This window comes from Lipotes vexillifer, unplaced genomic scaffold (genome assembly GCF_000442215.2).
Source record: "Lipotes vexillifer unplaced genomic scaffold, Lipotes_vexillifer_v1.1 scaffold1770, whole genome shotgun sequence".
NCBI lineage: Eukaryota > Metazoa > Chordata > Mammalia > Artiodactyla > Lipotidae > Lipotes > Lipotes vexillifer.
In genome coordinates this window covers 52,430-66,028 of record NW_006796074.1, presented here as the reverse complement: position 1 = coordinate 66,028, position 13,599 = coordinate 52,430, and the positions used below count along the sequence as shown (strand labels likewise).

Genomic DNA, 13,599 nt, shown 5'->3' with positions numbered 1-13,599 from the left:
GTAGGGAAATGGATTCAACACCTAAAAGCAATGAAATAAAATTTTAAAGCTTTTAGAATAAAAATGTGGAAGAATATTTAAAATTTGGAGGTTGGGAAGGCTTTCTCCAATGTACAAAAAGTTTATACCATGAAAGAAAAGATTGCTAAATTTACCTATGTTAAAAAATTTGTAATATGTGTACAATAAAGGATATGGTAAACAAAGTGAAATCACTACCCCAAACTGGAAACTGATGTTATGAAAAGTATTTAACTGGAAAGACATGGAATCCAGAATATACATTGAATGCTTACACATCAATAAAGAGAAGAGGGACAATCCACTGGCAAAAACACAACCACAACAATGGACAGAAGAAATGACAGAAGAGGAAATTCAGATAGTTATAAACAAATGAAAAGAAACACAGAGGAATGCAAATTAAATCAACATTGAGATACTGTTTCTCACCCATTAGAGAATCAGAAGTAAACTTCTGTGTGTTGGCAATGATATGAAACAGCGGCAACTCACACTTAGTAAGAGTGTCAATTTGGTACAACCATTTCAGGGAACAGTTGTACAGTATCTGATAAGTCACGGATTTGCATACCCTATAACTTAATTTCAGATATACATATTCTTGAGAAAGTCCCACATGTCTGTACAAGGAGACACGTACAAGAAAGCTCTTTGCTGCATTGTTAGTCACAGGGAAAATTGGAATCAATCTAAATGTCTATCCCTCCACTTAAAAATGGATAAATAAATTGTGGTGTTTTCATACTGTGCACAATTAGAAGGAATATGTATACATCTTTCAATATGGATAAATCTCACAAACGTGAAGTTAAGAATAAAAGGAACTTGCAAAAAAGAACACATACGGTTATAGAAACCTTAAAACAATGCAAAAATACTATGCATCAAAACTGTAAAAACATGCATGGGAATGATAAACATCAAATTCAGGATGGTGATTACCTCGGAGGGAATGTAGTTCTATGGGTTTTACCTGCGATGGCAGGTGGTGATCAAGACTATGCAGAAGAAGCCAACTGTTTAGGTTCACGTCAGGTTCCATCATGTGGGCCAGTGACTTAACTTCTCTGTGTCTCAGTTTCCCTATCTGTAAAATGGGGATAACAATAATATCTCATAGAGTTATTGTGAGGATTAAGTGATTCGATATATGTAAAGCACTAGTACAGTACCTGGCATATAGTAAATGCTATTGAAGTCTTTGCTATTATTTTGAGGGAAAAATGAAACAAGATTTGCAGCAAATATGGCAAAATGTTAATATTTTGTAGAGTTTGGTAGTGGGTACAAAGGACGCATCATATTATTCTATACTTGTTTATGTGCTTAAAATATTTTATAATTTTTAGAAAGTACAGCGACAAAGGTAAATGACAAACCAAGAAAATTGCAATGCACACAGTAGATAAAGGGATAATACCCTTAATATATAAAGTACTTTTATGAGCGACACCAAAAAAAGGCAAACACCCTAATAGGAAAACAAGTAAAGGATATGAACAGGCAATTTCACAAAAGGAGAAATACAAAAATCAAAGAAATATCCAACAAGGCAACAGTAAAAGATGGCTTTTGTCCTATTGGATTGGAAAGGTTAGTGGGACAGGAATTAGCATTTTTATGAGGGAAACAGTTATCCCATGTGGTTCATGGAATTGGTTAAAACCGATCTCTGAGGATCTTTTAGCAGTTATGTGTCAGAGTCTCTAAAAATGCTTGTTGGCTATGCAATTCCATTTCCAGAAATTTATACTAAGAAAATAATTGGGCAAGTTGTTTTAAAATATGTATGTGAAAGGATATCTATTATGGCAATGGTTTTTTTTAATTTATTTATTTTATTTATTTGGCTGTATCAGGTCTTAGTTGCGGCACGCGGGGTCTTAGTTGCGGCATGCAGGATCTTTCGTTTTGGCGCAAGGGCTCTTCGTTGTGGCACGCAGGCTCAGTAGTTGTGGTGCGCGGGCTTAGTTGCTCCGAGGCATGTGGGATCTTAGTACCCCAATCAGGGATCGAGCTTGCGTCCCCTGCATTGGAAGAAGGATTCTTAATCACTGGACCACCAGGGAAGTCCTGGCAATGTTTTTAATACGGACAAAAGAATGCCCATCACAAAGACATGGTTAAACTACTTACGGCACATCTGTACCGTGGAATATCCCACAACTATTTTTTTTTTAAAGGAAAAAGAAAATGATGCTGTAGATGATGTTTAAATGGCATGGGAGGATGTTCACAAGGTGTTACGTTTCAAAAGCAAGTTTACAGTGTGTACAGGATGATCCCATTAAAGACATTAGCCAAGGTCAGGAGAGTTTGGGGTTTCTCAAAAGTCCTCCCACTTCCTGGGAAGCCACCATTAGCACTGATGGCTCCGTGTGCCACCTGCCAGGAGTCAGGGGAGGTGGGTGCCCACACTCATAGCCTGCCTGCTAGGTCCCAGTGAGCCTATAAATCATGCAGAGCCATTGTATCTGAAGCCCCTGCCTGGGCCTGGAGTTTTCAGCAGTTATAATAAGTGAGGCCAATGAGAACAACAACCGCCCTCTCTTAGGCAGTATCCACTTGACATCCATTAGCTCTAACTCTTAGAAACCATCTATGGTGTTATTATTATCCACATTTTACATATGGGAACACTCAAGGCTCAGAGAGATGGGGAAACTGGCCCAAGATCCCACTGTGGCAGACCCTGCTTTGGAACTCGGGTCTGGCTAGCATTCTCTGCACATCTTAAACCATCCAGCTTTGATCTCATGTCCTTACAATGCCAGTGGTGATCCTTTGGAAGGAGTCACACCAAAATCCATGTACTTCTAAAGCAGTGGTTCTCAAGCTTAGCTGCACATTAGAATCACCTGGGAAGTTGATAAAACTCTCGCTACTTGGGTACTCCAGTCCAGCTTAACTCGAATCTGTGGAAGTGGGACCCAGGCATCAATATTTTTAAAATTCCTTAGGGGGTTCAAAGCGCACCAAGTTTAAGAACCATTGCTCAAAAATAGCACTTCTCAAACTTCAAATCACCTGTGAGTCTGGTCACAATGCAGATTCTGATTCAGCAGGTCTGGGGCCTTCAAGATTCTGCATTTCTGAAGACCTTCCAGGTGATGCTGTTGGTTCTTCTGCTCATCACCTCCCCAAAGGCAATCCCCAAGAGCCTCCCTCTGCTGTCATTTTCTTGCTGACTTCCAACACTACCTTGTATCTGCTATTTTGCTGCCAGCACAGCTGCGAACCTGGGCAAAGTGAGGTGGGGGATCTTTCCTGAGCTCCTTTACCGAGACATGAGTATTAGCACTCGTGGGTCTTAAGCACACACTCACTCACCCTGGCATCCCTCAGGCAGTGGCCGGGGAGACCAGAGGGCTGGGAGCAAGGAAGGGCAAATCCAGGCTCAACCCTTAGGGGCTCTCAGCAAAGCCCAAGGCAGAGAATGCAGCTGGGTGAGGGCCGTTGCTGAGTAGGGAAGGCCTCAGGAAGACAGGGACATGGAGCTGGGCGCTGCAGGAGGTCTTAGGCCCAACCACTTGCATGCTTACTCAGCCAATATTGATGGCCCGCCTATGGGCTGGGCACTGTTCCAGGTACAGTCAGACAGGAAAGGTCCCTCCTATTATGGAGTTTACAGTCTAGCCAGAGGAGACTCAACATACACACACACAACTACCGTACAGTATGTCAGGGTGGCATATGAGGGAACAAAAAATAAAGCAAGGAAGAGGATAAGCACAATTGTGGGTGGGGCCCCGATTTTAAGTGTTAAGAAGTTTTGTTGAGTTGATTAGGTGGCTTGTAAGCAGAGACCTGAAGGGAGTGAGTCCTGTGGATTGGGGAGGGGAGGATCCAGGGAAAGGGAGCAGCAGGTACAGAGGCCCTGAGGAGGTGACGGCAAGGAGGCAAGCGTGGCTGGAAGAGTAGTGGGAGATGGGGTCAGAGAGATGGAAAAGTTATGGGGGCAGGGAAAGCAGTGGATCCCAAGAATGCCTCTTCACATGTGAGGGCAGCCTAGGAATGTGAGCAGAGGCTGGAGGATTTCGGGGGCTCTCCCTTCCCTAAGACCCCAGCTGGTGGAAGGACAGTTCTCTCTAGGCACGAGCACTAAAGGGACCACTGAAGTCACATGGGCTGGGCTGATGGGTGGTGCCCTGTATGGTAGTGCAGAGGTGCCCACCCACCTGCCATCCTAGTGCCCTCCCTGGGCCAACAGCAATCCCCTGCCCCCCAGCCCACTGCCACAGGGCCTCATTTCTGGAGAAGGGAAAGGGCTGGTGCCGGGGCCACCAACAGGTGCAGATGCCTCTCCTTCTCTCCTTTCAGCACAGAGTCTCCTCAGGGCAGGTGCCAAGGACAAGGTAACCCCCACTCCTGAGTGCTGACCTCAGTGAGACGCCTCAGCCATGCCTCCCATGCTTCTGACCTCCACAACTACTGAGGCCCTCTGACCTCAGGCCTCCCCTGCAGAAGACCACAGAGCCTCCTTACCACCCTCAGGATAACCCCACCCCCTACCCCACCTGGCTCCAGGAAGGCCTGATATACAGGCACCAACTTCCTGCTAGCCACACCCTCAGGGGATATCCCCTCCTCCCAGAGCCATGCGCCCTCCTGCCATAGCAGTTGACACAGCTCAGAGCCATAGGCCATGGTCGGGGCTGCCTGGCCCATCACACGATGGACTCCTTAACCTTGAGTCTCTGCCTTCTGAAGCTGGGCTGCTCAGGGACTCATGAGTCAGTGAACCAGGTGAAGCCCAGCCCCTGCCCACCTCAGGAACATTTCTAGAAGGGAGAGTGGTTGCTCTAAATCTTAAAGGACTACACTGAGTTCATCTCCTGGTTCTCAAATTTATGAGTTACTTGACCCCAGGCATGTTACTTAACCTCTCAGTGCCTCAGTTTCTGTACCTGTAAAATGGGGTTAATGATACTTTTCTCGTCGGGTTGTTGGACAGATTAAAAGACGCAATGTACGCAAAGCATTCTAGCCCAGCTCTTGGTACATAGTCAAGCCTCAAGAGATGGTGGCTGGTTGTTATCACAGTGAGAAGAGTCAGCATGTGGACAGGGAGGAAGTGGGAACAGCATGGGCAAAAGCCATGAGCCATGAAAGCGTGTTTGTGGAAATGTGTGTATTTGGCATGTGTGAAACTTCCTGTGGCCACACGGGCTGGAAGGGGTCTGGAGCTGTGGTGTCAAGGCCCACCCCAGCTTCCCCTGATCCCAGGTGCCTCCCAGAGCTGTGAGTCCCTGCAGAGCCTGCAGTGGGCCTGGCTGTTTCTGAGGCCCAGGCTGGTGGGTCATGCCTGGGGAACAGCGGAGTTGGCTGGAGGCATGGGGCTGGAGGTGTCCCCAAGGGACCGGGCCGTGCCTGAGCAGGCACCCACTGGGATTCTGGGCGCAGTCAGAGCTGGCAGCCCAGAAGGGGGACCCTACAGGAGCAAGAGTCAGGAGGCAGGGAGCCCCTGCTGCCAGAGGCTTTTTCCAGCCTAAACGTCGGGAACCCCTGATTCCCGCTGCTTCCCAGGTCTTCACAGGGATCTTCACAGCAGAGATGACCTTCAAGATCATCGCCCTGGACCCCTACTACTACTTCCAGCAGGGCTGGAACATCTTCGACAGCATCATCGTCATCCTCAGCCTCATGGAGCTGGGCCTGTCCCGCATGGGCAACTTGTCGGTGCTTCGCTCCTTCCGCCTGGTACACGGCTGGGCCCGGCAGGGGGCGAGGGGGTGGGGGCCTGGGGTACTGAGCCACACCCCCTCCTAGGTCACCACTCAATCACCCCTACTGTGATCTTTCATGCCTTACTCAACAGCTCTTTGCTCAGTACCCCAGGGCTGGTGATGTGGGGGACACAGAGGTGGGCAAGACAGAGGGAGATAGCCCTCCCTCCAGAGGGGCAACTGGGGTGCCCATCCATCCTGACGGTTTGCAAAGCCCTTTATGATTCACCATGCCCCCTTTAGTCCTCATAGGATCCCAGGAGAGGAGCTCGTATTACTACCTTCCCATTCCACACCCAGAGGGATGAAACAGTTTCCCAAAGCCACATGGCAAGCAACAGGTGGAACCAAGTCTGCTGAGGCTCTACCTGCTGGTTTTGGAATCTGCATTTTTGAAACTTTAACGTGCACACAGGTTGCCTAGGGATCTTGCTAAAGTGCAGATGTGGATTCAGTAGGTCTCGGATGATGTCAAAGCTATGCGTCTGCGGACCATGCTTTGAGTTCAAAATGTCTAAGAGGTCCAGGCATGGGGCTAGAGGTAGGTCAGGGAAGGCTTTCTGGAGGAAGTGGCTTCACTTGGGGCTAGGCAGGCAGGCTGTTGGGGGCCAAATAGAAAGCCTAGGCTGTGGGTTTTAATTCCGACTCCACTGCCAGGAGCCAAGGGACCTAGACAACATACTCCACCTCTAAGGGTTGGCTTCTTCATCTGTCAAATGAGGTAATAATAGTGCCACCCTCGTGTAGTTATTTGGAGTTCTGAATGAGCTGGTCCATCCTAAACATAAGGCCTGGCACAGTGAGTGTTCAATAAATGCTAAACACCAGCTCCCTTTCTCTGTGATGACTGAGAGGAGGGAAAGATGGAGGTGACTGGGCAAGTCAGGGATGGTTTGAGCTCGCCCAGAAGGATACCTGATGAGGAGGGTTCTGGAAGAGGGACATTCCATGATGGGGAATCTACTGGGTGGTTCCTGGAAGTGAGACCAAGGTGGGTAGGAGGCTGGTATGGGGACAGAGAGAAGGGGTGGGTTTGGGGGAGGAGTCTGGAGCTGTTGACCTGACTCCCAGAGCAGGGCCCGATGAAGCTGCCCTCAGGCTGTGGAGAGAAGCAGTAGTGTGTGCTCTTGGACAAACGAGGAGAAACAGGTGTCGGTGACCTTTAAGGGTGCCCTGGGTTCTCAGGCAGGAGCTGTCGGGGGTGAGGGTGTCTATGGGCAGTGGGAGCCAGAGCCCCTCACAAGGACCCCTCCCTCCCCAGCTTCGGGTCTTCAAGCTGGCGAAGTCCTGGCCCACCCTGAACACACTCATCAAGATCATCGGGAACTCAGTGGGGGCACTGGGCAACCTGACGCTGGTGCTGGCCATCATCGTGTTCATCTTTGCTGTGGTGGGCATGCAGCTCTTTGGCAAGAACTACTCAGAGCTGAGGCACCGCATCAGCGACCCAGGTCTGCTGCCCCGCTGGCACATGATGGACTTCTTCCATGCCTTCCTCATCATCTTCCGCATCCTCTGTGGCGAGTGGATCGAGACCATGTGGGACTGCATGGAGGTGTCTGGGCAGTCACTGTGCCTGCTGGTCTTCTTGCTTGTTATGGTCATTGGCAATCTCGTGGTAAGTTGGCCAGTGGCCTCACACACCCTCACTCACCTACCCATCCATTCATCTACCCAGCTACCCACCCACCCAGTCATCCATCTGTCCATTCACTTACCCTTCCTTCCATCAGTCCACTCCCTCACTCAGCCATCTATCAAACAATCCATCCACCCATCAATCTCTCATCCATCCATGGATTTACCCATCCATCCATCTACTCATTTACCCATCATTCCATCTGTTTACTCACTCGTTCATTCATTCACCCACCTGTGCACCCACTTACCCATCCATCCATGTATCATCAGTCCATCTATTACTTACCCATTCACTCTTTCATCTCTCTACTCATTCATACATCTACCTATCCAGCCATCGATCCACTCATCAATAACCCACCCACCAACTCACCTATCCACCTGTCCACCTTTTCATCGATCTGCCTACTCAGTTACCAATCTCCCTACCCATTTATGCACTCACTCACCCAGCCATTCATCCATCAACCTCCATCTACTCATTCACTTACGCATCCATTCATCTATCCATCAACCATCCATCCACCAACCCCCATTCACACACACGTGTGCACACCTGTTCATCCATCCATCTACCCATCCATTCATTCACCCACCTATCCATCCATTCATTCATCCATCACCCATCTTTCCACTCACTCATCTATCCTTCTATTCATTCATCCACCTCTACAGCCATCTGTCAACCCACTCATCTATTCTCTCATTCATCAGTCCCATCCATCTACTCATTTAGCCATCCAGCTATCTACTCACTCACTCATTTAGCTATCCATTCATGCACATCACTCTTCATTTGCTCATTCTTTCATTTACCCATCTATTTACCTATTTATTCATTATGTATTCATTTTATATCCATTAATTAATTATTTTCTCATCTACTCATTGTTTTATTAGTTACTCACTGTCAGTGATCTATCACCTGGTTCAATTCAGCTTAACAAACATTTGTTGAGCTCCCAATATTGTGCCAGATGCTGTTGGACATACAGAGATGAATGTGGCTCTGACATTGCTCACCACCTTGAGAGAGTGAGGAGGTGGAGAGTTCAAACAGGCCTGAGATAACTCTCAAGCTGGTCAGAATGGTCAGAGCCATTAAGAGGGAGCCCATGGGCACTGAGCCCCTTCAGCTGGGGAAATCAAGGAAGGCTTCCTGGTGGAGGGGGTTTCCCACTGACCTGATTGACAGGTGATGCTAGAGAGGGAAGAAGCAAGGTAAGCAAAGCACAGGCACAGGCAGGTAGTGGTGGTCCAGGTGAGGTGGGGCCCGAGAGAACCTTGTATGTCATCCTGAATAGCTGTGGTGAGAGTCCCTGCTGTCCTGTAATGAGGAGCCCAGGTCTTTGCTCCCATGGCCACCTGTCTGTCCCAGGGAAAGCGCATCTTGCCTTGTGTCTTTACAATGTGGGCAATTCTGGAGTTGAGAGAGATCAAAATCTAAATGCCAGAGAAGGAGACTTTGGAAGAGGCAAGTTTGAGAGGGGTCAGTTGTTCAGGGAGAGGTCAGTGTCCACTGTGGACATGCAGCCACCTTCCTGGGTACACAGGGGGACCACACACGCTCCAACGTCACACCTGCAGTGTCTGGCTCCCACTGCCCACGGTGTGGGCAGCGCAGGCTCACAGCGACTCATAGAGGGATTTTAGGTGACGTGAGTACGGTGGGCTGCAGATTCCAGAGCCCTTCTCCAGACCTGCCTGCTTTCTCCTCCCATGTGACTTAACCAGGCCAAGTTGGGGTCGGTCTTCCTCAGCCTCCATAGGTGGAGCCCAGAGAGGAAGCAGAGTGCACAGTGCCAGTGGAACCCAGCTCTTTGGCGGGCCCTGCAACCCCCCTCCCATCCCCTCAAACCTGCCGCCCCTCAGGGTGGCCCTCGCTCAGCCCCTGGCACAGCTCTGGGGCTGCCAGACTCTGTGTGTTCCAAGGAGGATGCGAGTACACAGAGCTTTCAGCCCAGGGCCAGGCTGAGCTGCCCTCACGCACACACAGCCTGCGACTTCCGAGCAGATCTGCCTGGGTATGAGAAGATTAGAGGCTGCTGGAGGAGGGAAGCTAACGCAGCCCACGCGGCCCCCTCCCTGGCTGCCTCAGGAACTGGGCTGCTTCGGGGCGTGGGTGGAAGCAAGATTGTCATTGAAATGGGAAGTGATCACCAGGCAGGGGCTGGGGAGCAGCAGTGTGATTGACAGGGAAAGCACTGGAAGCAGCCGAACTTCTGAAGCTGGCAGCAGGGGAGGCCCTAGTGTCTTCTGTGGTGGACAAGGCTGCCCAGGCACCCCCTGCCGTGCCCCCAGCCTGGCCCCAGATGCCTGGAGGTCAGGGGATGTGAACCCAGGGTGGGCTACCAGGAGCTGAGGCAGGCCAGGCCTGGGCCAGTGTGGACAGAGGCCGGGAGCCTGGCCAGAGGTCAGTGTAGACAGCAGCTCTGCATCACATCACATGCGTCACCCCTCCAGTGACGACATAAAAGAGACTGCCAGGTGTCGAAAGTGATCATCTCTCTGTGGAGATAGAACAGGAGAGCCTACTCCTTAACCTTTCCATACTGTCCACATGAATGTTAATGTTTAAACCAAAGGCAGGTTTCTGAGGCCTGGCACTCCAACCTTGCCCACTGCTTTCGCCAGAATTCTCACTCCCAGCTCGCTGACAAGCATATCTCAGGGGCTTGTAAGAAGCCAGAGCAGGGACTCAGATTGGGTGTCCACCTTCACACACCACCCTGCTATAGAGGCCCCCGTTCAACTGGACTCCCTTCCGGGAGTGGCTGCGGAGGGGAGACCCGAGCCCAAGGTGGGGAGATTGTGTCTCTGTCCTGTTGGCCTGGTGATGCTCATGAGCCAGTCTGACCCCTGTGTGGAACGAGCCCACCACCATCTTCAGCTACCCTCCCTGAGACGGAAATGGACCCGAGCCCAGTCCCTTGTCACTCAGTAAAAGTTCTCTTTTTTAACAAAAGCTGAAACTTCACACTTGCAGGGTGGTTTAGCAACAAGCAGTAGTCCAGAACCATCCAAAGACAGAGAGATTTTTCAAACCCCCCTTAGGGACATCAAGTCCATAACCCCTAATAAATAACTTACGTAGAGACTGTGTGTTCCGGCACCTCTGAAGCCTCAGCCCCTCCCCTGGCACCAGCCCCAGGTCCCCCCAACTCTATCCAAGTGTCTAATCCTGCACGCAGCACCCATCCAAGCACCCCTCACTGCCTGGACACAACTCCGTCTCTGTAGCTTGACCCTACAGTTAGTCCCAGGCGCCCAAGGGCTGCCACCTGGCCTCTTTTCCTGGCATCGCCCCCTTCTCTGCTCATTCTCCCATGTCCTTCACCTGGAAAGCGTGGTCGGATCTGGGGACACAGGTGGAGAGTGCTCCACAGCTGGAGCCCCAGATCTTTGAGTGGTGACCCAGCTTCAGTGGGGAACTCAAGAGACATATCACTGCCCCTCCTTCACCAACAGATGCAGTGGCCTCTTCCCAGGAAAGCCCCAAGAGCAGATGGGTGACGGATGAATGAGTGAATGGATGGGTGGGCCCTGCTGATCCCAGATTGGATCTCACTTCCCAGGGAGCAGCCCTGTGCTCACCCTGACCTCACTGCCCGCCATTACTCCCAAGACAGCAAGGCCCCATCTGCAGGCTTTGACATCAGATGAACCCATGGTTCTCCCATTGAACCTGGGCCAACACCAAAGAGACCTGGGTTTGAACGCCCTCAATTCAGACTGCATCTGAGTCCTTGGAGGAGGGATTGATTCTGGCAGTGAAACGCTGGAAGAAGGACCTCAGTTCTTCTTTGAAGAAAGAATTCAGCAAAGAGACCAAGATTGTGAAAAAGATAAAAGCATTTATTAGAAGCAAAGTACATGTGGAGAAAACAAAGTATGTGTGGAAGAGCACACAGGCAAGCTCAGAGGGAGGGGCTTAGGTTGCTTAAATAGGGCCAGTTTTCCGGATTTTTTTTCTGGCCTAACCTCTCCTGGTGTGGGCACGCATCTCTCAGCCGAGATGGATTCCAGCTGGCATCTTCTCCCTCCTTTTGTCCTTCCCCTAGACTGAGGACCTTCTCTGAGCGTGTGTCAGGCCAGGAAATCCACGAGAACGCACCCAATCAGGGCCCAGTGCTCTCGCTGGTATCCCACCTGAAGCATCAGCAGGAGACCAGCTGCAGCTGCTTAGCCTGGGGCCTATCGCCTACCTCAGGATGAGAATTTGTCTTTCCTTTTATAGCCAAACTCTCTATATTCAGGAGTATGGGGGGTTAGGATGGGAGCCTAGGGCCCAGGGTTTAAGCCTCGAGCTGTCTGCCTCTGGCAGCGCTCATCATAGCCCCGAGGCTGAGCACGCAGGGCACGGCATTATCTCCACAGGTCCTGAACCTCTTCCTGGCTTTGCTGCTCAGCTCCTTCAGTGCAGACAACCTCACAGCCCCTGACGAGGATGGGGAGATGAACAACCTCCAGCTGGCCCTGGCCCGCATCCAGCGGGGCCTGCGCTTCATCAAGCGGACCACCTGGGACTTCTGCTGTGGGCTTCTGCAGCGGCGGGCTCAGAAGCCTGCAGCCCTCGCCACCCAGGGCCAGCTGCCTGGCTGCATCACCACCTCCAGCCCCCCACCACCCTCAGAGACAGAGAAGGCGCTGACAGCCCGCAAGGAGACACGGTTTGAGGAAGGCCAACGGCCAGGCCAGGGCACACCCGGGGATCCGGAGCCCGTGTGTGTGCCCATCGCCGTGGCCGAGTCAGACACGGATGACCAAGAGGAGGATGAGGAGAACAGCCTGAGCGCAGAGGAAGAGTCCAGCAAGCAGGTGAGCCCCATCCCCCATCCCAGCCCCGCACCGTGTGTGCAGCACCTACTGTCCAGGGAACCCAGCCTCACTCAGAGCATCTGCCCCAGCAGGTGTGGCCTGGAGGGAGAAGACAGACCATCCCCCCAAAACCAGCCTCATGGAGGCGTGCTGAAACCAGCTCTCAACCCTCTCTCCCCAGCCCAGCCCAGCCCAGGAGGGCTGCTTGGGAGGGACTGCTGTCCATCATTCATCCCCTGGCTGGTCACGGGCAGCTAATTGTACAGAAAGGGAAACTGAAGCACAGCAAGAGAGAGAAGAGAGAGGCTTGCTAGGAGTTCCTCATGCATCTAGGACAGAGCTAGGACACCTGGCCCCCAGACCCTGCCCTGACCTTGTCACCTCCAGGACTAATAAGGTGGAATGTCTTGGTGAGGGAGGAATGTGGCCTCCAGACCTCCCCGCTGCCCCTTCCCCTCCTCCCAGGCCCAGGGCTAATTCTGAGATTTAAAAATAAGCATCCCTAAGATGGCAGGTGTCAGAGACAGCACTATCTTATCTCCCAACCTGTTATTTTTAACACTTAGGACTAGAGTCTGGACAAACGGAATGGTACCCCTCACCGCCACCCCAGCTCCCTCAGTTTTCTCATGGCCTGAGCTAGGCTCAGATGGCTTCTCCCTATAGGTCTCAGGTCAAACAGCGAGGACTGGTTCTCTCTGTTTCGTTGGGCCCATCCTGGCCGCTTCCTCAGGGCCTGCACTGGGTGGGTCTGGCTGAGAAGAGCAGCTGTTCCCTTGCATGGAATTTGATCTGAGGCTCCAGGCTTGATTCCACATCCTCCTGCCTCCCTGTGGTCCCAGAGGCCAGCTTCTGCCCTTTCAGTCAGGCTGCGGGACAGCCACAGTGTCGGTTGGGGGAGGGGGAGCGTTGGTGTTGCCAGGACCACAGCTTCCAATTAGCTCCAGGACGCTCCCAGCACAGGAGTGGAATTCCGCCTGCCCCTCCTTTTCCTCCTCCTTTCCTTCTCTTGAGCCTTTTGGCCCTGGCTCCCTGGGGCCAGTGTGTGTGTGTGCGCGCGCACACGTGCGGGCACGCAAGCGAGCTGGGGTGCCATGGGAACTCCTGGGAAAAGTCAGCATGTCCTTCCTAAGTAGAGTTGCCAGCATCTGGGAGCTGGGCATCATAGCCCAGCTCTGTACCCTTCAAGGAGTGGGAGGAGAGGGAGATTTGTCTAGCCTTAGGCCCTTTGCCCGAACCTATCAGGAGCCTCCTTCAGCCTCAGGACGCCCGAGGGAGGGGTCTTCCGTGAGATGAGACCTCATGAAGAGGGCAGGAGGCAGTGCCCCGCTGCATGGGCAGGGCCTGCAGCAGAGCCAGGGTCCTAGAAATTCTCCGACCTGGTAGCTCA

At 51.6% G+C, this 13,599-nt stretch overlaps 1 protein-coding gene across 6 annotated transcripts in view; it reads left to right on the top strand.

The window, feature by feature from the left end:
* SCN5A (sodium voltage-gated channel alpha subunit 5) overlaps positions 1-13,599 on the top strand; it is an 89,788-nt gene that overhangs the window by 39,338 nt on the left and 36,851 nt on the right. For 3 of the 6 annotated variants that reach the window (XM_007468134.1, XM_007468131.1, XM_007468129.1), the window contains exons 15-18: positions 5,551-5,724; positions 7,012-7,368; positions 11,769-12,209; positions 13,596-13,599. The exon at positions 13,596-13,599 is cut by the window's right edge and continues 173 nt beyond it. In XM_007468134.1, the coding sequence (XP_007468196.1) occupies positions 5,551-5,724; positions 7,012-7,368; positions 11,769-12,209; positions 13,596-13,599 (976 nt within the window). The remainder of the gene's footprint in view (positions 1-5,550; positions 5,725-7,011; positions 7,369-11,768; positions 12,210-13,595) is intronic. The other 3 variants (XM_007468130.1, XM_007468133.1, XM_007468132.1) reach the window with 1 other exon arrangement.